The 27,090-nt window shown below is 32.9% G+C and overlaps 1 protein-coding gene across 3 annotated transcripts in view; it reads left to right on the top strand.

Moving 5' to 3' along the window:
* CSMD3 (CUB and Sushi multiple domains 3) overlaps window positions 1-27,090 on the top strand; it is a 1,204,746-nt gene that overhangs the window by 770,262 nt on the left and 407,394 nt on the right. For all 3 annotated transcript variants that reach the window (XM_019032923.3, XM_031014090.3, XM_019032924.3), the window contains 5 exons: window positions 7,055-7,242; window positions 13,052-13,240; window positions 18,198-18,314; window positions 24,487-24,702; window positions 26,393-26,581. In XM_019032923.3, coding sequence (XP_018888468.2) covers window positions 7,055-7,242; window positions 13,052-13,240; window positions 18,198-18,314; window positions 24,487-24,702; window positions 26,393-26,581 — 899 coding nt within the window. The remainder of the gene's footprint in view (window positions 1-7,054; window positions 7,243-13,051; window positions 13,241-18,197; window positions 18,315-24,486; window positions 24,703-26,392; window positions 26,582-27,090) is intronic.

The following is a 27,090-nucleotide window of genomic DNA, read 5'->3' as shown; positions in this document are numbered from 1 at the left end:
GGTTTCCAGCTTCATCCATGTCCCTACAAAGGACATGAACTCATCATTTTTTATGGCTGCATAGTATTCCATGGTGTATATGTGCTACATATTCTTAATCCAGTCTATCATTGTTGGACATTTGGCTTGGTTCCAAGTCTTTGCTATTGTGAATAGTGCTGCAATAAACATACGTGTGCGTGTGTCTTTATAGCAGCATGATTTATAATCCTTTGGGTATATACCCAGTAATGGGATGGCTGGGTCAAATGGTATTTCTAGTTCTAGATCCCTGAGGAGTCACCACACTGACTTCCACAATGGTTGAACTAGTTTACAGTCCCACCAACAGTGTAAAAGTGTTCCTATTTCTCCACATCCTCTTCAGCACCTGTTGTTTCCTGACTTTTTAATGATCACGATTCTAACTAGTGTGAGATGGTATCTCGTTGTGGTTTTGATTTGCATTTCTCTGATGGCCAGTGATGATGAGCATTTTTTTCATGTGTCTTTTGGCTGCATAAATGTCTTCTTTTGAGAAGTGTCTGTTCATATCCTTCGCCCACTTTGTGATGGGGTTGTTTGTTTTTTTCTTGTAAATTTGTTTGAGTTCATTGTAGATTCTGGATATTAGCCCTTTGTCAGATGAGTAGATTGCAAAAATTTTCTCCCATTCTGTAGGTTGCCTATTCACTCTGATGGTAGTTTCTTTTGCTGTGCAGAAGCTCTTTAGTTTAATTAGATCCCATTTGTCAGTTTTGGCTTTTGTTGCCATTGCTTTTGGTGTTTTAGACATGGAGTCCCTGCACATGCCTATGTCCTGAATGGTATTGCCTACGTTTTCTTCTAGGGTTTTTATGGTTTTAGGTCTTACATTTAAGTCTTTAATCCATCTTGAATTAATTTTTGTATAAGTTGTAAGGAAGGGATTCAGTTTCAGCTTTCTACATATGGCTAGCCAGTTTTCCCAGCACCATTTATTAAATAGGGAATCCTTTCCCCATTTCTTGTTTTTGTCAGGTTTGTCAAAGATCAGATAGTTGTAGATATGTGGCATTATTTCTGAGGGCTCTGTTCTGTTCCGTTGGTCTATATCTCTGTTTTGGTACCAGTACCATGCTGTTTTGGTTACTGTAGCCTTGTAGTATAGTTTGAAGTTGGGTAGCGTGATGCCTCCAGCTTTATTCTTTTGGCTTAGGATTGACTTGGCAATGTGGGCTCTTTTTTGGTTCCATATGAACTTTAAAGTAGTTTTTTTCCAATTCTGTGAAGAAAGTCATTGGTAGCTTGATGGGGATGGCGTTGAATCTATAAATTACCTTGGGCAGTGTGGCCATTTTCACAATATTGATTCTTCCTACCCATGAGCATGGAATGTTCTTCCATTTGTTTGTTCTTCATTTTTAATCTCTTCTGCATCTAGAATCTTCAGTCCTCATTTCCCCATTCCCTGTGCTCCTGGTATATAGCAGGGTAAGTCTCAAAATACCTATTACTTTATTATGCAGAGTGATTTAACTATTTGTTTTTCTGGGTGATGTTGGGGAGTAGGAATGGATCTTGCCTTTCTTTTGAAACATACTATTATTATTATTATTTTTTATCAAACAGCAGTGTTTTCTTATGAAGACCTCACCCCTTCCCCACCTTCTAGCTGATTGAAACTGGAATGTTATTTTAAAATAACATTTTCTTTTATTCTCTTATTCATTTTTAAAATACTATATAAGCCAAAAATAATATGACTAGAAAATTAGTTTAAGCTTTATGAACACAAAGTGCATTATTATGTTGAAAAGCATCTGCTGATTTGTTAATAAGAGTCATTAATCATCATTAAATAAATAAACACGTAGTATCTTTCAGCTCAAAGTAGGCTACTAAGAGTGGCTCACTTGACGAACAGTTTGATTGCCAAACAATGCCTGCAATTCAGAGGGCATCCATACTTTGACATTTGATTTTGGACTTTTGTTTGAAGGCACTATTTTCTCTGTCCAAAATTCTTAGCATGCATCTGCTATCCTTCCAACAGGCCAATATAGGCCTCTTTGCTGCTTGCCTATCTTGTTTAGATACCTTTAGAATTCTCCAAATGAATTCACTTGTACTGTATAGCCTATATTTGAAATTAGAGTGTTTCAAACCTGACTTTCTGGTGAAATCTTTCCAGCCATTTTAATAAAATGTAACACTAGTTAAATAGACAAAAACTTAATTTCTATAGCGTTACTTAGCACATTTTACTCTGCCACTTTCTTATTCTTTTATCTATTGATTAAGACAGAAATCTTTTAAATTAGGCTAGAAGCAAGAAAGTCTAATTGAAAAGTGATTTTCAATGTAGGATTTGTGCACAGGAACAATAATCAGTCTTGTGCATAGATCAGAATAGGCCTTGGGTGAGGAATGTTTCCTACAGTTTAAAGATTTTGGCTTCTCCCCATGGACATCACCAAGCTGGACTTGTCAACTGTGCCTCATTTCTTAATCCTGAAATTACCCACTCGAATCAATTATAATCTCATGGCTTCTTCCACTTCCCTAAAACCAATCATTAAAAAATCATTCTTTGTTAATTGGCCCAAACACTGGAATAATCAGGAGTTACAATGCTTTAAGAATTTATTAATGGTATTTTCAGTATTTTAGAATAAACAGAGCACATTTGTATCACATACTTCCTTTGAATCTACCTTATATAAATAAAATAAATTAAGTCCCAAATTCTTCCAAATGTTGTAAACTGAAATAAACGCTCCTTTTAGAGCTTGAGCCTTCTATTTGCCTTTCCTTTACTTCCACCCCAAATCCTATAAGATTATTGAATTGGAGCTAAGAAAAAAAAATCCTTAAATATCTTCTTCCATTTATTCTTCTCTAAAGACCTTTTAAGGGTATGAGATATTGGTTGAGGGCTGTCTATATTCCATATGCTTTGCCAGAAAATTGGTTCTTTTAATAATCTACATCTTACACAGATATCACATGGTTAGCAGTAACTCAGTAGCAAAGGGATGAACAAGGTATTTCAATTTTAAAAATAAGTGAATTTTATCCATTAGGGCAGCAACATAAAATAATCACTTTGAAATCAGACATAAATATGTCTATCACTTCCTTGATCAGTGGCCTTATAACGTCTTGGTGCTTTATTTTTCTCTAAAGATTGTTTTAAGAAATCAAATATCATTTATAAAGTATCTAACACATACTGGATTCTTGAAAATATCTAATTCTCTTTTGATTTCCAGCCAAACTCTTGTAAGGACACTAGTTGCCAACTCTTTAATAATTCCTCTTATTCTGAGAATATTTTTGAAGAAGCTGGTTCCACGAAATGATTTATTACAGAGTCATGTCACTTACTTTCCACTACTCGTGAGTCATTTAAATTCGTTGAAAACAAAATTTGTAAAAATCAGATAATATATTTAACATGGTGGCATAGCTATTTTGTAGTTTTTTTCTATATTCTCAAATGGAGAAAATGATTAGAATTAACCTACAGAAAGTAATATTATTTACCAATATATTATTCATTCATTTTCTCTTTGAGATTGTCTCAACAGCTTGTCAATAAAACTACAAGAAATATGATTTCTTGTAAAATACAAAACAAAATAGCAATAACACCAACAAACATGTTTTTAAAACCATTTACCTCTTCTTAACATATCCAAATATTTAACAATTCTTACTCTCAGATCTGCAAAGGAATTTTTGTTTTTGTTTATTCCCACACTTTCTAAATTTTCTCAATATCCAGCAGCTCCGGAGTCTAAGAGGTATTCATTTTACTATCAATCATTCAAAGTGTATTTTTCTGTTCCTTTTCCTATCCTCAGCTCCCTGAATGCATGCTATCACTATCAATCTTTCAGAGAATATTTTTTTAAGTTAATGAGGACTATCTCAATTTGGTTAGGAAGGGTTTGGATTACATCAAGAATGTTTTTTAAAGACAAAAATTGAATAAGATTAGATCCAATTTCATTCATAATAACATTTAGTGCTACCATAATATTTGTTTAGCATATACAATAAATTTAATTTCATAAACAGACATGAGATTGAGGCAATTCATGAGAAATTTATACAACTATTTTAAAATAGAAAATGAAAGAAATTCAATTTATTGTGTAACCCTATCGCATTTTGCTTGTTATTAGAATGTATTTTTATAGTTCCTCAGGGCAAATCTGCAATAATTTTCTTTTTAAAGATTCACCGGTACTGAACAATGTTCTTTATATCACCAGTTAATGTTGCTATTCTATTAAGAATTAAGTCTCTTTATGTTTCAATTCAAAGTAATCCCTGACTCTTCCATGCATTTTAATTTGGCTGTTGTCAGCTGACTAGCTATCAAAGTGAAACTCCAATTTCAATATTCACAATAGACTGACTACAAAGCAACCAAATAATAGATTGACAATTTCTTTTTTCTTTTTTCTTTTGAGACAAAATCTCACTCTGTCACCCAGGCTGGAGTGCAGTGGTGCGATCTCGGCCCACTGCAACCTCTGCCTCCCAGGTTTAAGTGATTCTCGTGCCTCAGCCTCCCAAGTAGCTAGGATTACAGGCGCCAACCACCACGCCTTGCTAATTTTTGTATTTTTAGTAGAGACAGGGTTTTGCCATGTTGGCCAGGCTGGTCTCAAACTTCTGACTTCAGGTGACTCACCCACCTCAGCCTCCCAAAGTGCTGGAATTATAGGCAAAAGCCACTGCGTCTGGCCTAGACTGACAATTTCTAAGTATATGATCATTTATTTAAAGAACTTAGTGTTCCTTTATCTTTCCTTCTCTACACTATATTATTGAATCATTTATGAGACACATACAGTATATTCCAGGTCACAAAATTAGAAGTAAAATACACTTCAAAAATTCACATATACTGTTTACTGATTAATAGGAGGCAGTTGTGCTTCCTGAACAGTATTAAATTATATACTTAATTTTGACTAACATGTCATATGCTATGTTCATAATAATATCAGAGACTGATACGATATAATGAAATAGAGTTTCTAACCTTTTTTGAATCCATTCAATTAGTTCTGGGCATTTGTTTGACCACATATGAGTTTTATTCATTTTGGTTTTGAGGAATAAAGTGGTTTAATCTCATAACACATACTGCAAAAGACTGGCAAGTATGATAGTAAAAGTGATTCTCTGAAAATTAGTGGGCATTTCAAACTAAAAATTATTTTTTAAAGTGTACTGGAGATAAAACTGGAGAAATAAAGTACTGAAACTTTATTGGAAAGTGCATTTAACATGAGTAAAAATGCATGGTTAATACTAAAGCATCCAATTATGTTGGATACTTTTTTGTAAAACTAGTAACTACCCTAGAGAAAAGAAAGACATTTTTAACTTTAAAATACATTCATTTTTTCTTTGATCCAATAAATATTTATTGAGTGTCTACTATATGCAAAGCATTGACAAAAACACACTGCTTAACCTCATGGAGTTTATAGACTTTTAAGGAAGACAGTTGTCTAAAAAGTAAACACTACTGTGATTAGTATCACAAAAGCCACAGTAAATTGTGGCAGTAGAATAGGAAATAAAATAATCTACAATGTGAGGACAGAAGAGGTCTTGCTGTTCGCATATTTAAGCTGAAACTGAAAGATGTGTAGGAAAACATTGGTTAAAGCAAGGAAAAGAATTTTCTAGGCTTCAAGATCATCATAGGCAAGGGAAAAATATTTTAGTACTCCATGAGTTCACATAAACATTTTTCCACAGTTTAGATCTTGGATCTAGATTCAGGATATAGTATAACCCTGAAGTGCAAGGAAAGAATACAAAATGCTATTTTTTTAAAATAGATGTTATACATGTGAAAAGTAGCCCTGTGTCGATTGAAGTTTATAAAATAAATTAATATGTTTTAAAGAATTGAAAACAGCAGAACAACCAAAAATCTAATAAGATCAGACATCATAGAATAGAGGTTAGAGTCAGGGAGACTTGGTTTTGATGCCTACTTCTGTAATTTAAGATAATGTAATACTATTTAAGTTTTGAAGGTGGCTGGGTGCAGTGGCTCACGCCTGTAATCCCAGTACTTTGGGAGGCCAAGACAGGTGGATCACTTGAGGTCAGGACTTAGAGACCAGCCTGGCCAAGATGGTGAAACCCTGTGTCTACTGAAAATACAAAAATCCGCCAGGCGTGGTGGCACACGCCTGTAATTCCAGCTACTCAGAAGGCAGAGGCACAAGAATTGCTTTAGTCCAGGAGGCAGATGCTGCAGTGACACAAGATGGCACCACTGCACTCTAGCCTGGTTGATGGAATTAGATTTTGCCTCAAAAAAAAAAAAAAAAGTAAAAAGAAAAAAGTTTTTAAGGCTGTGGTTTTCTTACTTGGAAAGTGGGTTTAATAGTATGAGCTACACTATAGGGTTAATGGGAGGATTACAAAAACTAATGTCAATGAAGTCTTTAATAGAGCTGCTGATACTTTAATAAACATCAAATGTATCATCATTAGTTACTACCTACTTAGAACTGTTGTTTTCAAATACAAACTTTATCACATGTTTAAAGGCAGAAATAGATTTGTCCAAAAATTTTGTATAAATGTTATGTATCAATAAAAAACACTTGAATAAAAAATAATTATAAAAGCAGATGTCAAATTTGAAATGTGTGTGTTATTAAGATGATAATCTAATTATCTGATTGAAAATAAATGTAAACCACATAGTTTTGTATAAAAATAAGGAAGACAACCAAAGATAATTCCAAAAATATGTTTGGTTCATGAACAGTCCAGTTATAAGATAATTTATAATATTTGAAAGAATCTTACTTAGGAACAATACATAACTTTTTAATAATAATTTTTCATAGGAATAAGAGCTTATACCTTTGGTATTCACAAATGATGGTGTCTTAAATGATATCTTAGATATTAGATAAGCTAAAGAAAATTATAATATAAAATGGAAAAATTTTAAATAGGAATTTAAATAGCAGTCCAAAGTATTATTTCCATATATAGTGTTAATTCTAAATATATTTTCACATGTGTCTTTTAATCTTAGATTTCAGACTGAACTGAATTATGATGTTCTGGAAGTTCATGATGGGCCAAATCTTCTGTCACCCTTGCTTGGATCTTACAATGGCACCCAAGTGCCCCAGTTTCTATTTAGTAGCAGTAATTTTATATACCTTCTATTTACAACAGACAACAGTCGTTCCAATAATGGCTTCAAGATTCATTATGAAAGTAAGTAATGATAAAACTTTTTGATTTCCTCATTCTGTTTGCCCTACTTTTTGTATTATTATAGTTTTACTAATAGAACTATTAGCTCTATTTATTTTAAATCAAAGCTTTTCTTCATCTATAAGAATGTTAATGCTTTATAAGGTGTGTGTTTTAGTAAATTCTGCAGTAGATTTTCCAGCAATATCTATCTAATATCATTATGAAACAAAATACTAAAGAAATATCAGAAGCATCAAATCATTATTTGAAAATGAGGTTTTGTACCAATTATTTGTGTATAGTTCTGAAAAGCAGATAATAGACAGTAATTGCCAGTCTAAGATATATATAAACAATAACTTTTTTAGCGTTTACTTCACAAATTCAGTTATTCTTTTATAGTTTCCTCACACTAATTGCACATATTTTCCATTTAAAATATTTAATTTTATTATTTTGCATAAAATGTTGAAAATAATATTAAAATTAAAAAGCAAACTGTATACACATATATTCAAATATGATTAATATAAGTCGAGAAAACTATATTAATACAAGCTATAATTCGGAGTGTTGGAATCATTATAACCCCTATTAAATCTCATGGTTTTGTTTAAAAAGTCTAAAATATTTTGATTTTTGAAACATTTTGATGCTGATATGAACACAGAAATGGGCTTTTTTTTCCCTTTATAAACATCTTGCACATGTGTGGCTATATTGCATAAGATTTATGTGTGTGCAAACATATAAATTTACATGTGCATACATTTTCATCATGAATGCATAGCCATATACTTTTACATGAAATGCACTTTTGATAAATTAATCTAACAACACACTTAAGAGGGTTATTAAAATATGTCTTTATTTCAAATGCAGATATTATATTATTTATTTTAATATTCAAGTTAATTATGACCCTTTCCCCCTCAAGAAGAAATTTCTGCATTTGAAATATATAGTTTTATATTTGCTGTTGGGCATCTATCTTCAATAGATATAGTCAATGGACTCATGGGTTTTTAAAATAATTGTCAATATAGATCCATTAGTTTTTTTAAATCATCTTATCTACAGTATTGTTTGACTATATTAACTTCCCATTATTTTGAGCTTTGTGGCATGAAAGCATATTTTGTAAAAATCATGGTAAAATGCAATAAGAGAATGCACACATACTTGGGGGTTCAAATGAACTAAAGTGCCTTAACTGATATTTTGAGTCTAACATGTATTTACTAAACCTGAGTCAAATTAGTCATTTAGAAAAATCTACTTCAAAACTAATTCTCACTAGTAATTAATTGATATCAATATGCAGGCAGCTTTCCTTTTAGTCCATTGCTGTATCCTTTACCCAGTAAATCGTATTCAATCCCATTCCACCCAAGGTATGTGGTCTTTATCAAAAACAAGACTATTTTAAAGATTAAATGAAACAAAACATGCAAAATGTGTCAGCATAACTGGTAACATGCAGTATGTTCTCAATAAATGATAGCCTTTACATTTCTCCTACAAAAACTAGTCAGATAAGGAATAAAAATAAGAAGTCCTGCTCAAATGCATACCTTCAGTCAGCAAGTTTGTCACTTACAGGTCCTTAGTAGCATAGTCCAAGTTATTTTCGAGGGCTAGTGCCTTAAAAGGCAAAGTGGAAGCTGAGAGCTGAGAAACATTGAGGTTGATTAGAGACACACTTGTTATTAATTTGGTCAAATCTAACAAGATGCAATAACTTTGTATTTAAATTTGTCTTTAAGAAATCACCTTCTCTCATTTTATTCTATTAGTCTTGTGGTATATTTACTCCTGTGAAATAATCTCCAACATCATAAATCCTTTCTTATCAGGAAACCAACAAAAGCCTTTTCATTCATCTCTTTCTTACTGTTTCCCAAGCTGAAGGTAACTAAACTATCTTTTTCAAATGAACCATTCACAAACCTCAAAATCAGTAGATTGCTAATGAGAACATTAACAATATATTTGGCATTTGGTGTATTTCTATTTTTTTAATCAAATTCATTGAAAGTGAAAGTAATTTGTCTTCCCCAGGCAACCAAAATCCTATAGGAAGGAATGCTTGCAATGCCACCATTGTTTGTACTCCAGGTTTCTGTTATATTTTTTACCCCATTCTTTTTTTTTACCGCATTCTATCTTCCCCCCCAAAACATGGGGATTACAAAAACTATCAATAAGATAAGGTTGGCTGGGTGCGGTGGCTCACGCCTGTAATCCCAACACTTTGGGAGGCCAAGGCAGGCAGATCACGAGGTCAGGAGTTCAAGACCAACCTGACCAACATGGTGAAACCCCATCTCTACTAAAAGTACAAAAATTAGCCAGACATGGTGGTGCGTGCTTGTAATCCAAGCTACTCAGGAGGCTGAGGCAGGAGAATCACTTGAACCTGGGAGGTGGAGGTTGCAGTGAGCCGAGATCACACCATTGTACTTCAGCCTGGGTGACAGAGTGAGACTCCATCTCAAAAAAAAAAAAAAAAAGATAAGATTATTTATAGGTTTCAAAACACATTAAAATTATAACAACATAGAGTAGACTTTAGGAATATAATTTATTTTTATTTCTATAGTTTTTCCCCAGGAAAAATCACGTCTGTTTATTATGCTGTATTGCTTGAAATATGACTATAATTAAGTCTTGGCTATCTAAATATTATACAAATTTTAAAATTGAAAATGGATACAGAACAAACCTATAGACATATATTCATCTCCAAATATATATTTTTCATATGAACGTATAGATGTATTTTCCAATTAAGGAAAATGTTAGACATCTAAAAGAATGCACAATTTATGATCAATAGATATTTGAGGGGAGGAGTAGTAGAAACAGAAACATAAAATGTTCAAACGTTGTATTACATAAATAAGAAAAATGTCTATTTTGAGATTCTACTTTTTTTAAAAAAAGCTCTATAAAGCAATAAGGAAAAAGATAAAATGTTAATGTCACTTAATATAATGGAGACATGAACTTCTGAAAATTATGTACATTGCCAACATTTAAGAATTTTCTAAAACTAGCTGGGCACGATGACTAAAGCCTGTAATCCCAGCACTTTGGAGGCTGAGGCGGGAGTATCACTTGAGGTCATTAGTTTGAGACCAGCCTGGCCAACATCGTGAAACCACGTCTCTACTAAAAATACAAAATTTAGCCAGGAGTGGTGGTGCATGCCTATAATTCCCACTACTTGGGAGGCTGAGGCAGGAGAATTGATTGCTTGAACCCAGGAAGCGAAGTGGAGGCTGCAGTGAGCCAAGATTAGCCACTGCATTCCAGCCTGTAGGATGGGTGAGACTCTGTCTAAAAAAAAAAATCTTCTAAAGCTACTTACCAATTATGTTTTAGTATTCAGTAATGACTATTAGTTAATAAATAATACTGATATCAGTTCCTCATGATGTTTCTCATTTTCTCAATTTTGCAACATTTCCATTGCCTTGCATTATGCCTTGAGTTATTTGCTTGTCAATCAGTTATGAACTATTTCTTTAGACTTATTTTGTGACTCCTAGATCAATGCACCACAGTGGAAGACATAAAAGAAATACATCATCTTACTTTATCAGTTGAAAAGCCAAGAAAGGCAAATGAATTATTAACCCCATATATTCATTGACCTTTACTATAGGTCAATGAACAAAAGCATTACAATCACTTTTGAATAATTAAATTTTACTGTAATTTACATTGTATATGACCACTGCAACCCCCATTTCTCTGATTTTAGACGATTTTACTACAATGTTAGAGTTTCATGTAAAGGAAAGTTATATATCACCTGGAACATTGGGGGAAATTGAAACCTGAAGGAAGGGGGTCTAAACTTTTTTGTTAAAGATTGAGAAGATTGTGTACATTAAGAGGACAACTGAAGGTATTCCTATGAGACAAAGCCTAAAACTAATGAGGAGACTTATCTGATTGATATAAAAAATGACCATTGGGAGACAATGACAATTTGGAATAGTAAAGTCTAATTTGGGAATCTTAATTTTCAGGGTGACGACTTTGAACATGGTGCCATTAGCCATAGGGTATTAAAGCAATGAAAAAACATGTTTTGGCTATACGTATGTCCAACATTTTATATAGAATAAATTGGAGATGAAAGATACTGAAAAACATGCTAAATGTTATTGTTTGTTTCATAAACTTGAGGTGATGAGGGCCTTGGATAGGGTAAGAGAAATAATACATGACATGATGCTTTTCAATGAGAATGGATTTCAGACATATTTTGTGGAGGAAAAGAGTGAGGAATCAAAGATGAATGAGAGTTTAAAAGCACTGGGTGCTGGCCAGGTGCAGTGACTCATGCCTGTAATCCCAGCACTTTGGGAGACTGATGCAGGAAGATCACAAGGTCAGGAGTTCAAGACCAGCCTGGCCAGCATGGTAAAACCCCGTCTCTACTAACAATACAAAAAATTAGCCGGGCATGGTGGCATGTGCCTGTAGTCCCAGCTACTCTGGAGGCTGAGGCAGGAGAATTGCTTGAACCCATCAGGTGAAGGTCACAGTGAGCCGAGATCACGCCATTGTACTCCAGCCTGGGCGACAAAGCGAGACTCCGTCAAAAAAAAAAAAAAATGCACTGGGTGCTTAGAAAAATAATGGTCACACTTAGAAGAGGAACTTAGCAGATAAAAGTAGATGTGTTGAAGATAAAATTGTCTCTGTGGTATTTTAGTTTCTCATTAAAATAACACCATTTAGATGAAACGAATATGCTTGATAAATACACTTAAAATGTACAATTTCCGTCTTTAAAATTAAACTTCTATTTTGTACCATTTTGTTTACCTTCATTTTTGAATTGGGTAGCTAATACAAATAAATATTTTCTCATATAAATATGATTTAATATAATTATACAGTCTTAAAAATGTTAACGACTAATTTTGGAATATAGAAATAGTAGTTATTCATTGTTTAAATATCCTGTATAGGAAGAAAAAAATAATTACTTGTTATAGTTTATACCAGTGGTTCTCAACTGAGGGCATTGTTGCACCCCAAGAAATGTGTAGCAGTATCTGGAGATATTTGTTATTGTCATGATTGGAGAAGTGCTACTGGCATCGAACAGGTGGGGGCCAGGAATGTTTCTAAAAGTACTCCAATGCACAGGACACCCACAACACAGAAGTATCCAGTCCAAAATGTCAACAGTGCCGAGGTTGAGAAGCCATATCTTATTAAAGGAAAAACATTGTCATGGTATGATCTCAGCTAGGGATTGTAAATTGCAAGGAAGATATCAGGAGACACTGAAGTGTACTAGAAACTATTGATAACAACAACAGTTAACCACCAGAAGAAATGTGCTAATTGGTTATACTTAGAACGGTTCGGGTGTTCATACTTTCATACCTTGCAAAATGCCTCTACTCTTCTTCTTTTTCCTTTAGTAATTAAATGAGAAAATTTTGTATAATATTTAGAATGGTGCTTGGAATATAATAAGTTCAAGAAATGTTGACTATTGCTATGATTATTGTGATATATGTGTATATATACACAAAATTTATAACAATACAAAGTTTTACAGATAGTTATACATTTTCATCAAGTTCTTATGTAATTAAGTGACCTGAATTTGATCCTTACTGGTAGGAAATGAGAAAACAAATTTATTAAATAAATTGCTGATTTTAAAAATGAAGTACGAGTACCTTTATTTGTAAAAATCTTTGTTTGTAATTGTTTGAAGAACTAGGAATTATTTTCAGCAAATCCAAATCCCACCAAGCTTACTCTTTATTTTCTTCCCTTTGTTTTCCAGGTGTTACAGTGAACACGTATTCTTGTTTGGACCCTGGCATACCTGTACATGGCCGTCGCTATGGTCATGATTTCTCCATTGGCTCTACTGTTTCATTTAGTTGTGATTCAGGATACAGGTTGAGTCATGAAGAGCCCCTTCTATGTGAAAAAAACCACTGGTGGAGTCATCCACTTCCAACCTGTGATGGTAATAACTCATTTGACATGCAAAATATGCTGATTTATAAACAGAAAAATCAATGTAGTTTTTTTATATGGGGTTTAACATAATTATAAATCTTTTAGGTTTTTTAAAAGTTCTTTTGATTTCTGGCAAATTTATGTTATCAAACCATTCATGAAATAAAGACTATTGCTAATCAGCCAAACTTACTCCATGCCTAAAGATACTATCTGTGTATCTACCCTGTTTATATATGTATATATATTTAAAACTCACCTGTGTAACTATTTTAAGAACATGCTGTGGACCTTTTCAAAACAGCCTTGAAAATGCCAAATTTGTATGAGAAGAAAGTCCTGAAAAAAATGCAGCATTTGTTTCCTGCCTTGAATGGCAACATGTCCCAGTTCAAATAGAAGGCCAGCCTGTCTGCAAAAATTCTAACCAGCTACACAGCACTATGGTAGTTTACTCAGACTACCCTGTTGTGTCAAGTTCCTAGTTATAATAAATAGCATACCAGTGTTCCTTACTGCTTCTTTGTTTCTATGAGAATAAGTCAGAAGTGCTTCATTTTTCAGGAAACGCATATGAAATCCAGTGGAGGAAACTGCTTCTCCTAAGATTGGGAAGTGCTTGCATGCTTGCTTGTCAAAAAGCACACTCAATGTAAATCCATATATTATTTAACTATGGGTTTTAATTTCTATTTACAGTACTATTTTCAAATTCTACACTTACTATTTCTTGAAGTGGAAGATACCATTTGTCATTTTATGATTAAATTTTCAAGTACTGTCAGTGCCATCATTTTTTAAACAGTTTTAAGCTAATTTGTTTTTATATGAAGATTTAAACAACTCATCAAAACGTCTTCCTTTAATTTGTGATTGTAAGTGACAGAAACCCAACTCTAACTGGTATTTAAAAATAAAAGCAGAAGCTGTTGTTCAACTGTTCAACTCGTAGAAAAGGCAAGGTGGGATAACTCTCATTGCTAATAAGAAGCATAAATTCAAAACTTTTTAAGAATTTCTCCATCTTACACTTAGACTTTTCTTTGTGTATTCACATAATTCTCTTACGCTGCAGACAGGCTTTTTCCGTATGAGGAATTGACAGTAGTGTATACACTCTCAGGCAGATGGAAGTTGATAGCCCTGTATCTTCAGTTTCAGAGAGGAAGGAGAGCTCTTCCCTGTCACTCTAATTAGAAAAATCCCAGGGAAGGTATTCAATTCATCCATATCTAAACTAGTAACTCTAGTGAAGGAGAAGGGCCCATTATGATTGACTTTGTCTTGGTCATGTGCTCATCTATCCCTGTGGTTGAGACAGACCATGGTGGTTTAAAAGTCCTATGTTTGCCAGACCCTAATAAAGCTACAAGGTTGGCCTGAATGAGGATCACTCACCATGAAAGAAAGGTATGGAGGCAATATTATAAGAACCAGGAAGATAAAAAGTAATGGCAAGCGCATCAACACGCTTAACTTTTATTAATAATAAAAGCAAATATATCCAGTTTTCCCAGGAGCGGCACAGGCCATCATCATTTTTCCATCCAACCCCATGTTTCTCACTAAGGTTATTTCACGTTATATTCCATATCCAAAATTCTTAATGGCTTTTTATTGCTTAGAAATGAAAGCTCAAATGACTAATCATGGAATTCAATGTCCTTAACCTTGAGAAATCCATCCTTTTCAGTGATGTTTCTGTCCTGCATTCTTACAATGCATCTTTATTTTAAAAGATCAAATCACGCTACTTTTAACCTCTATTATAACCTGGCCTCCTCTTTTGTATTTCTATTTCATGTTGAGTGCAACTGGACAATGACTGAATTATGTTTATTTAAAAAATGTCTAAGCTGTGTATAAAGCAGCTACTTAATAATTATTTTTTTCTGTTGACTCGAACTGAACTCAACTATTGTATCACCTAGTGAACAGATTTGATCAGACCTTTCATTTAATAGAAACTTTTGCCCCAGCGGTAACTAGTCCAGATCTCCTGAGGTAACAAGGGAGAAACAGACAAACAGAATTTCTTGCCCTGCTCCAAGAATGTAAACTTGATTGGCCTAGGTTGCCTAATGCTTGTGTACAGTGTGCTTCACTCTAACATACATCAGCTTTTGTGATGTCTTTATATCCCATGATTAGCTGATTTACAAAGCAAACCAGACAATGTAGTATGGTGGTAATAATAGTGATGACTAATATTTATTGAGTTTTTACCATATGCTGATACTGCTACAGGTGCTTTATGTATTTTAAGTCATTTTCTCTTCCAAGTAACTCTATAGATAAGTGCTATTATGATCACCACTTGCAACTGACAATATAAAACAAATGCAACTTAAAACATTGGCAATGTAAAATAATCTCATTTAGAAAAATGGAAAATGTCATTAGGTTGATGAAAATGATGAGGCTGATGATGATGATGGAGAATTATTTCAGTCACATACAAAGCCACTGGCAAATGAGAATTTGGAAGAGATAGATCAATTAAAGAACATAGACAAGGATACTGACACAATAGGTGTTAGGTCATTAAAAAAGTGATTTGAAGGCCTGGTGCGGTGGCTTACGCCTGTAATCCCAGCACTTTGGGAGGCAGAGGCGGGCGGATCATGAGATCAGGAGATCATGATCAGGAGATCAGGAGATCGAGACCATCCTGGCTAACACAGTCTCTACCAAAAATACAAAAAAATTAGCCGGGCGTGGTGGCGAGCGCCAATAGTCCCAGCTACTGCTGTGGAGGGGCTGAGGCAGGAGAATGGCGTGAAACCGGGAGGCGGAGCTTGCAGGGAGCCGAGATAGCGCCACTGCACTCCAGCCCTGGGGGACAAGGCGAGATTCCATCTCAAAAAAAAAAAAAAAAAAAAAAAGTGATTTGAAAATGAGAGGATTAAATGAATCTCTGAGAAATTAAAGGATGCCCTTGAATTTTTTTTATATATTCATCATTTGTGAGGGAAGTGCTACAAAATCAAACATGAGTAAAGAACATCATAGCTTGCTAAAATAGTACTCTTAATGTGGAAAAAACATCCACACAATTCAAGAATCTGCCTGAGATCATAGACCCTGGAACTAGACTGTTTGAGTTCTTTCTATACTTGCTTGCTTTCTCATCTGTAAACCGAATAATTACAGCATTTTTCTCAAAAGGTTGTTGTGGGGGCTGAGTTAACATAAATAAAATCTGCAGAATAGTGCCAGCTACGTTTTAAGTTCAAAACAGTTTGCTCTTGTTTCTGATAAGAATTAGTAAATCATCGTAATTTTATCCTGTTTTAGTAGATATAAAAAAATTATGTCTTCATGTTTTTAGTTTCATCTTACAAAAAAAGCTTAAATTACATTCTTTCTTCGCTATTTACTATGAAATTCCATCTTTAAGTCCATTCACTTCAGTGTCTTCATCCAATGATAATTATTTTCAAATAACAGAAATCTTCACTTTGTTATAAAAATATATTCTATATTTTCCCATCTGATTCTAGTCAAAGTAATAGTATGATTGTTTGTTATATTAGTTGTTGACCATTCCTCCTAAATTTTTAAATGTGTTTATGTGTTACATAGATTTATGCATTTACCTGCAGAATGTCCCTTTAAGTTTCCCCTTCTACATATGTATATAGGTACAGCTTACAGACAAAAAAATTCCCAAGAAACTTCTCAAGAAGTAGGATACTTGACAAAGTGTCTTTATTTGAAAGAATACTGATATACAGAAAAACTTTCTCTCAACTTCTTGTAAATACACACACACAAACACACAGATATACACACACACAAACACACAGATATACAAACACACATAAATGTGCATGCTCAGGAGCACATGTCTGGTGTCCTTTCTGAAAGTTTGCATATCTCTTTTTTGTTACCTTTTTGTGTATTTTAAATTAATTTAACTCCCTTAATTTTCATGCTTGTGTTCACTGAGAAATTTTATTCTAGCTGCATGACATATAGTCCTTTGAAATAGAGACTGTAGGTTTTAATTCAGTAGACATTTCATTCATCATACAAATTCATGTCATGTTATAGTGTTGGGTGTTTTTGGAAGAGACAAAACCAAAACTCACTTTTCTAGTGTGCTAAGAAAGTGGGCAAGGATCAAATTAGACAAGGGTACATGTAGCATTCATGATTCTTACTGCCCTTGGCTGTGTCTAAGAGTTGGCCTTTCCAAGTGAAAGTGAATAAGGAGTCAACAAATTCTCTGCTCACACTAGAATAAAAATGCTTACTAAGCAATATTTTTTTGCTTCCTCCAGCTTTCAATTTTGATAGAATTGCCTGGCATACCATAAGCACTGATGGCTGTTGAATATAGTAGAAGACCTTGTAAACTATGATTTGTTCTCAAAGAAATGAATATCAAATCAAATATTAATTTTTTGACCTCAGATAGATAGCTTATTTTTATTATCTTAGAATAATTACTTACAAAACTCGTTTTTGTTCATAATATTTCCTAGAAAAATAAAGAAACCCAGAAGCAGCCTTAAAAACTTTTACAACTCACTTCATAGTTTTGAAAGGAATCCTATAAAGAATGACACATATCCCTTTAGGAATCTATATCAAACAGTTTTATACAGTTAACAATTCATTTTCTTAGTGCTTAATAAGAGCAACTGTTAAACAATTAATTACTCATGTTTAATTTACCACCAATTTATGCAAATACTGCTTATAATTAGAAATGTATTAGCACATACTTCAAATTCAAACTTGGAAAGTTGAGCCATGTTCTCTTGGGGACTGCACTAATTCTCAGATGCTACTGAGTACCCTTTTCTTCTCTAGTGCTGCATGCACACCTGTTATTACTAGGAGGTAGCATAAGCAAAGATAATGCGACTGCTCAATTCAAGAGAGGAGATAAGAGATTTGTTCACCCTCTGTCTCTCTCACTGCTGATCACATGGATCTATTTCTTTGTATTTCAGCATTATGTGGAGGAGATGTTAGAGGGCCTAGTGGAACAATCTTATCACCTGGTTACCCGGAATTTTATCCAAATTCTCTGAATTGTACATGGACTGTTGATGTAACCCATGGAAAAGGTAATTTGCCTCATGAAATAATAATTGGACTATCTTCTGAATTTTCATTGAGTCTATTCTTATTTCACTTTCCTTTACATGTTATTTTGCATGAGCAAAAACAGATCAGTACTACAATATGCTAAAACACATTTCAATTTAAATAATTGCCACAAAAATTATATTTACTCTTCTATAGTATTGTATTGTGCTCATGTTTTTACCAGGCTGGTGCTATGAGAGATTTGTTTACTTTTGATATAATAAACTAATGTCATTTGAAATTTTTGTAACAGGAAAACCTCAAACAAGAGGGCTTTAGTTTCTGGCATAGTGTTAAGAAATTGATTTCAGGAGTTCAAAGGGGAATATGAGATGCTCTGATATGCTAAGCCAATTTTTAAAGCAACTAGTATGTGTTTATATATACTTGTTTATAAATGTTTCTGTTTTTGTTTGTAACAATTATATTCTCTATATAAATTTATAGCCATTCTATAAATATCTGTGTCTCAGATTCTTTAGTACAGAGCTATAGATATGTCTCACATATAGTGTAAAATTGCACTCTGCATAAGGTGGATGTTAATAAATGTCCTTTTACAAATAAACAAATAAGTAAAAGGCTCTGTAGTATTAAACATGGTTCATTCATGAGATTCAACCACTCATAAAACTTTTACAACCTACTTCACTGTTTTGAAAGGAATCTGTAAAGAATGACATGTATCCCTATAGGAATCTATAACAAACAATTTTGCATGATTAATAATTCATTTTCTTACTGCTTAATAAGAGGGACTGCTAAACAATTACTCATGTTTAATTTACCATCCATTTTTGCAAATATTGCTTATAATTAGAAGTGTATAAGTATGTATTTCAAATTTATCAAGATACAGTGTGATTTATCAAGGTAACAACTTATGAATGGTAAAATGACCATTCTAATATATGAAAACGAAAAATATATTAAAGTTATTTACTTGAAAATCTCCATGGGCTGATCTTCTAAAAGAGCTAGTTTATTCATTTTAAAATCTGATTTTGAAAAGTACTTTTTTTTAGCTCTGTTGATGTATTATATTATTGAATTTTACTATTAAAATATATTTATTGATTTTAATATAGAAAATCTAAAAAAAGAAAAAATCAAAACAAAATACTTTTAGCAATGAGAAGATGTTGTTACCATTAAAACTAAAAGCTTGTGTTTAATACATTTAAATTTGTGTTTTCAGAAATAAAGTTTGCCTTTGATTAAATTACATATATATTTTATCAGGAAGTGAGAATTATGTCAGGACTAGGTTGGTTAAATTTCTACAATGAATTAAATATTACTGAGAAAAAAAGGGTTGTTAAAATGAGTATTCTGGTACTAAATAGCAGGAATGAGGTAGAAGACTTTGTAAACTGTGATTTTTGTCAATCTTTATTAATAGAAGACTCTTTGCTGGAAGTTAACCAAAGTGTCCCATTATCCCAGTGTGCAATAGATTAATAGAGTTTAAAATAAGCTCCCTGATATTATAGAAGGGAGTGGAGGGCTACATACTGCTTGCTATGTAAATAGAGGTTTAGTTAACACTTAAAGTTTTGCATCTTCACAGGTTGCAAGTGTTAATTAAATCTGTATTTACATGGCAAGAGATGCGGACGTAGATGCCTTTCTTTTAAGAGCCAACTAAGTTTGTCTGAAGTACAGCTCTTCCAAAGTGTAGCAAAAGTTACATGAAGGAAAATTTCAAAGTTGGGAGAAATATTCAAGGTAATATAGTCTAACCTCTTATTCAGAAAACTAGCTTCTCCATATGGTGTTTCAGAAACATGATGAACTGGCCTGTTATGGGTATTTCTGTTGATAACGACTGTACTCCTTGGGACAACTTCCTCATTTTTTCCATATTTGATTGTTTAAAAATTATTCTGCAGCCGTTATTCCTGTTCTGCTCTCTGGAGCTATACCAAAAAAGGCAGCCTAATCCTTGCTCCAACCAAAAGCTCCTCAAACACATCAACTCACCATTCTGAGACTACCATGTTTTTCATGTCCTCTATCCCTAGATCATGAATCCAAGTCTTTTCTTCCCAGACTAAACACTCCTAGTTTCTTTAATTCATCATAAGATAATATTTTCATGTTCATCACCACTCTAATCAACTTCCTCTGGATGCATTCCAACTTATCTCTTTAAAATGTGGTTTTCTAAAACTGAACACATCATGGCACAGTGTAACACTAAAATTATTTTCATTGAAGAAGACAGTATTTGTGTTAATTAACTTTTTTGCTGCCATGTTATAATACTAATTGATAAGAAGTTTGTAGTAATCTAAATCATCTTTTTAGATTACTGGGACTTAAAATACAGATAAATTCAATTCTTAAAATTCTATAATTATGCAATTGCTTTTTTTCTATCTTCAGTGCAAGCTTTTATATGTATCCCTGTTATGCTTTATCATATTGATTTTGATTCAGAGTTCCTATGAGATCATTTTGAAGTGATTTACATTTCATTTACATTTACATTATGTAGTCAGATGTTCTTATATAACTATGATCATTAGTATTTTAAGGGTTTATAAGAATCTTAACAAGGATAAATCTAAATATCTAAATATTTAAGAAATAATAAAATGTATATGTACCATCTGTAATCTCTTCACCATTAAACATTAAGTCAAGGTGTTTGAACACATACAATTGTTCAGTAGTTTCAAACTCAGTTAATGACAGTATCATTCAGCCTACATTGCTCCTTATTTACAAGGACACCATGAGAGATTTTCCTTAAACACGTTGTAGAAGTCAGGATGCTAATTATAAATAGTTATGGGAAACCTAGAGAAAAAAATGTACATCAGAAAAAAACCCTTAGACTCTTAGAAGTTGGACTGTCCTTAAATAAAGCATAGTCCACACCTATTACTTTACATATTAGAAAAAAAAGTCAAATGGCACCCTTTAGGTAATAGCTGGTGGCATGACTATAACTAAAACCTAGATATTAACGCTATTTTGACTTTAAGTACAAGTCATACAGATATATATATATATATATAACATAAATTACCTTTATTGGGCATCTTGAATTAGCATTCTTACTAGAAGTATTACGATATTGAAACCACTGACTTTTTCTCCCTGCCTTATTAGAATTGGTGTCTTTTCCTGTCTAATCCCCTTCTTTCCAAAATGTCTATCCTAGGTTCTCACCATCACAAACTTCTCACTTTTGAAAGTCATTGCCTTTTTGATTTAGGAGGTGATTGCTTTGGGGTTTTTTGTTTGTTTGTTTTTATTTTTATGTTTTTCCTGAGATGGGTTCTCACCCTGTCACCCAGGCTGATCCTGGCTCACTGCATCCTCAGTCTTCCTGGGCTACAGTTGCATGCCACCACACTCAGCTAAGTTTTGTATTTTTTCGTAGAGTTGGGATTCCACCATGTTTCCCAAGCTGATCTCAAACTTCTGGATTCAAGCAATCCACCCGTCTAGGCCTCCCAAAGTGCTGGGATTACAGGTGTGAGCCACCAGACCTGAATTGTCATTACATTTGAAGGTCATTTTTATACCCCTCTACGGACCCGTTTGACAAATTAGTTACCTCTATTTCTATGCTCCTATATTGACTTGTATTAACCAGTTTGGCAGAATGATTAAAATTTTGGTTCATGTACCTTTTTCCTCAAATAGGCCATGAGTTACTTACAGTCTTCTAAATATTTATATTCTATAATGACTAGAATATAGTAGTTTCTCAGGATCATTTTCTTATTTGGATTAATTGACCTTTCGCACAACTTTGAAGGTCTTAAGTTGTTTTGCGGTAGTGAAAGAAAGCAAATATTACCATTTAATCCATGACTTGATGAACAGCAGCTTCTTTTTATAAAGCGGCTGGCCAGGGCTAAATAACAGGAAAAACATTAGCTCTCATTTTGGGAAATTGATCAATAGCAATAACACTTTCTGTGCCAGTCACTGTGCGAAGTCATTTACCTGTTACCTTATTTAAATTGCAAAACAACTCTATTAGAACCCCATTTTAAAGATGGAGAAAGTAGGGCTCAGAAAGGTAAATAATACTTAACAGTGGCTTTGTTGGCACCAATAATTAATTAATGAAATTCTAAAATAATTCATTCTATGTATTTCAGAACAAGCACATTTTTCTTAAAAAATATAAATAATATAGTATACATGATGATTTATTTCTCTTTTTTTCAGTCTACTCTCCTATTGTCTAACTATTTTTTTCTTAGCTTTATAGCAGAAATAAGACTGACTTATCTGAACTTTCTACCCTTACATTATTTTGCAGGAGCTAATCTGGAGAGCAAAGCATCTTCTCTTTACTATGTCAAAATCCCATTTTCCTTTCTTCTGTCTAGTATCAATACTGATTTTATACTATAGAAGATTTGAAAAACTGACTTAATTTTTAGACCCCCTCTAAAAGGGCTCTTGTATTCCTGCCAATTATAGAGAGGAGAAAAAAAAACCCAAAACTTGCATTTTGAAAAATAATTTGAAAATAGTACCTTATATATTTCAAATATTTCTCAAATATGAAATCTCTGATTCATTATGCAGTGATAACCTTGTTGTGTTAATGTTTGTGTTTTCAATCATTTGTTTTGGTCTCATTTTCTGTCCCCTTTTTTTTAAAACAATGGAGACTCTTAAGAATTTCCAACATTTGGAACTAAAATGTAAATGAATAAAAAATGTTACTTGTCATACTCTGATATTTTGGAATTTTCTTAGCAAATACTTTGGTAATTTTTTAGGTGAGGTACAAGAAAATAAAGCACCTCAAGGGAAGGATCCCTGTGGTAGCCATTTTTTATTTCAGATGGCTCCTTACACACAGTGTGTTGTGTGTATTTGAGTGTGTGTGTTTGTGTGAAGTCATTAGTCTTTTACATGTGTTCTTGACAGTGTAATTAAATACTAACGTGATACCACAAGGAGTCCACTATATACTCACTAGAATGGAACAAATTAAAAAGCCCCAGATTTTCAAGTATTGGAGAAGATACGGAGCAACCATGTTGTCTATGGAGATGTAAATCAGCATGGCCACTTTGTAAAACAGTATTTATTAAAGCAGAACACATATTATTACTCCCATCATTCAGTAATTCCATTCCTAGATACATACCCAACAGAAAAAAGCACATACGTTCACAAAAGATAAATGTTCATGGCTGTACCATCTACATTTGTGGTAAAACGCAAACGACTTAAGTGACCATCAACAGTTGAACAGGTAAATAGATGTGGTATATTCACAAGGTGGAATGCCATACTATACATTACCAAAAATGAACCACCCCCAACTATGCACAATGATATTGAGAAATTTCACATACCTGATGCTGAGTAAAAGAAGTCAGATCCAAAAGAGTATATATGATTCCAATCTATAAACTAAAAAATATATATACAAAGCAGCAACATTAGTTTGTGCTATTAGAAGTTAAGTGAGTGGTTACTTCTGGAAAACTGAAATGACAGAAAAGTTTTATAAAGAAGGCTCTGGGTGTTGGTATTATTGTGGCTATTGATTTGGATACTATTTACAAAGGTGTCCGATTTGTGAAAACTATTGACCTGAACACTTATATATACGTTTTTTGCATATTATGTGCACAGGTTGAAATGTGTGACAAATAAATAAATGGAGAATAATTACATTCATCTAACAGATAGCATTCCCTATGCCTGTTTTATATTTCTCTTCTAAAATAAACAAGCATATTTGGAAGTTAAGTGCTGTAATATTAAGCATTGCTTTTATGTTGGTTGAAGGGAATGGAGAAGAAAATGGAGGCATGCGCAGTATTTGCCAGGAAATTGCACCTCTATTATAAACAAAAGATATGTATTTCTCTTGAAATTTTCAGAAAACCAGGTAATTTTTTTTCAGGCATTGATTTTTAAATTGTATTTTCAAGCAGTTTCCAAGACATGACTCATTATATCTCTTATAATGAACCTGAAGGAAAAACACACACAAAAAGAATAATATAACATATATTTGGAATATTTTATAGCAATGCCTCTCATTTTCAGAAAATTTAATTATAAGTAAAGTCCTGGCTAATAGTTAGTTTGACAGTAACTCTCTGTGTTTTACTGATCTACCTGTAAATTCAGTGTTTCTATTTTTCTTAATAGGTGTGCAGTTCAACTTCCACACTTTTCATTTGGAAGACCATCATGACTACTTACTGATCACAGAGAATGGCAGTTTTACCCAACCACTGGCACGCCTGACTGGTTCAGATCTTCCTCCAACAATCAATGCTGGTCTCTATGGAAATTTCAGGGCTCAATTGCGTTTCATTTCAGATTTTTCAATATCATATGAAGGATTTAACATAACATTCTCTGGTGAGAAAATAAAAAACAAAAGGGCTCATTCAGTAACTTTTAAAAAAGCAATTTTTCAAGATATGAGCATAACTGATGATAAAACAGTGAAAAATAGCTGGAGAGAAGAAAAATTTTAAAAAGAAGAAAGCAAAGTAATATGTGTCAAGTTTTAAGGAAAGCTTGGAATACACTGAAGATTATCTCTAGTAATAAATAAGGGAAAAAGCAAAAATTAATTTGCTATAAATCTACCGGAAATACAATAATTACATTTCTTTAATTTACAATCCTGAAAAATTCTAACAAAGGTCAAAACTAGCTAAAATGCCTAGTAAACACAAAATAAAAATTAAAATATATATTTTAAAGTTTCAGTTAAACTCAAAAATGAAATGAGAATTAATCCAGTGATTTCCTTGTTTTATGTGTCTAGGAAAACACATAGAAGGCATAGTCAACAGGCCAGAATTAATGATCTTAATTAATTAATAATAAATTATATATTTTAATTATATTATAATTAATAAATAGTAATTTATTATTCTGGAATTAGATAATCTATAATCTATAATCAAATTAACATAGTTACTCCTTTCTTCTAGTGTAACCTCACTTATAGACAATAGTATTACTTAGATTACAGGGGGAAAAAATTGTATGAGACCAAAGAAAATAAAATGTATTCCCACCACTTAGAGTTGTACTTTCCATTTGAATGAACACAACTAGCTATTTCTTAATACAGACACAAATTAATAAGTAAATCTTATGCCAACTTGCTAACATTAAAATGATACACGCACTAACCTTGTTCTTAAACAACTATTTTAGTATTTGGGTGGAAATGTTTGGATGCTAAAATCATTAAAGTATTTTATCATGAATAGTAAATGAACATAACCTAGAATGTTAAAAAAAGTCCAAGTAATTTTTTTAAAGCATAAAATATTAGCTAATCAACATGAAGCAATGCCTCTTGTTCTTTGTTGTAATTACACAGTAACTGTTCTGGGAATATTTTTAGATAAGCTACTTCTTCTTAGGACTGTATATAAATTATAATGTTTAATCAACTCTACTGTTTCATACCCTGAAGACTGTTTACTTGTTCATTTTCATAATGTTCATTTATTGCCTGGGGAAAACTTCCTGTAAAAATCCATAATATAATAGTTTTCAATGTGTGGTCACTTCAGTCTCACATAAACCCTTGCATCTCAAGTCATGTGTTTTTCAGAATATGCATTAATTGTACTTGTATACAAGAAGCAGAAGGGCCTTTATCATTTAAATGTAAAATATTAAGCAAAAGCATTTCAAAAGTGCAAATGATTTCATTTCAAATGTTATTTTGTGTTTGAAAATATGCAGTTCTTATGCCGTAAGTCAAAAATATATGAAATAAAAATGTTTCTAATGCAGAAAAAACAATAAGATAAATAGCTACTTTTTAATTTATTACTCAGAAGGTGATATTTTCTCATCTATATTGAATACCACAGATACAAATATTTATCAAGTTATTAGCTATTTCACAGAAAAAGAAACGTATGTGTGCCATTTGTATGTTCTGATAGCTATTCATATAGTCCCTTCTAAATATATGACTGGGTTCTAAAAACAATAGGAATATATCCTTAAAAGTAACCACTATCATTTTCTTTGTCCTTTCCTCCCCCGCGGGGAAATTTTTCTCTCTAATTTACAGAATATAACCTTGAACCTTGTGAAGATCCTGGCATTCCTCAATATGGTAGTCGAATCGGGTTCAACTTTGGGATTGGTGACACTCTGACCTTCTCATGCTCATCGGGTTATCGACTGGAAGGAACATCAGAGATCATCTGTCTTGGTGGTGGCCGACGAGTGTGGAGTGCACCTCTGCCAAGGTGTGTGGGTACGTGGTCAGCTGCTTTCATTTGCTTGTATGTGTAGTCACTGTCCATGGAGTTGCATGGTTACACCCTTCGTTCTTTATAATCTGTTGAATTTCTGCATTTATTTCACATTAGTTATTTCAACTTTTTTTCTATTTGGCAATCTGGTGTAACTGAATTAACTTCTCTACTGCTCCATTCAAGAAACCATGCTTATAAATTTGTTTTCAGATAGGGATAAGAAACAAATTAGATAGATAGATAGATAGATAGAAATATGATAGACACATAGATATATGGAGAAGATAGATGATATAGATAGATAGATAGATAGATAGATAGATAGATAGATAGATAGATAGATAGATAGATAGAAATAGAATCATATTTTGAGAGCTCATAGAAAATAGAATTCTTGTATTCTATTGATAGTATATTCTGACTAAGGTTTTGACAATATTTTATAACTTAAAATTAACATGCATAAAAGATGATTACAAGAGAAAGTGCCAAATGAAGAATAGGTAAC

Source organism: Gorilla gorilla, chromosome 7 (assembly GCF_029281585.2).
Source record: "Gorilla gorilla gorilla isolate KB3781 chromosome 7, NHGRI_mGorGor1-v2.1_pri, whole genome shotgun sequence".
Lineage (NCBI taxonomy): Eukaryota > Metazoa > Chordata > Mammalia > Primates > Hominidae > Gorilla > Gorilla gorilla.
The sequence above is the reverse complement of the archived record's forward strand: the minus strand, read 5'-3'. Positions and strand labels throughout refer to the sequence as shown.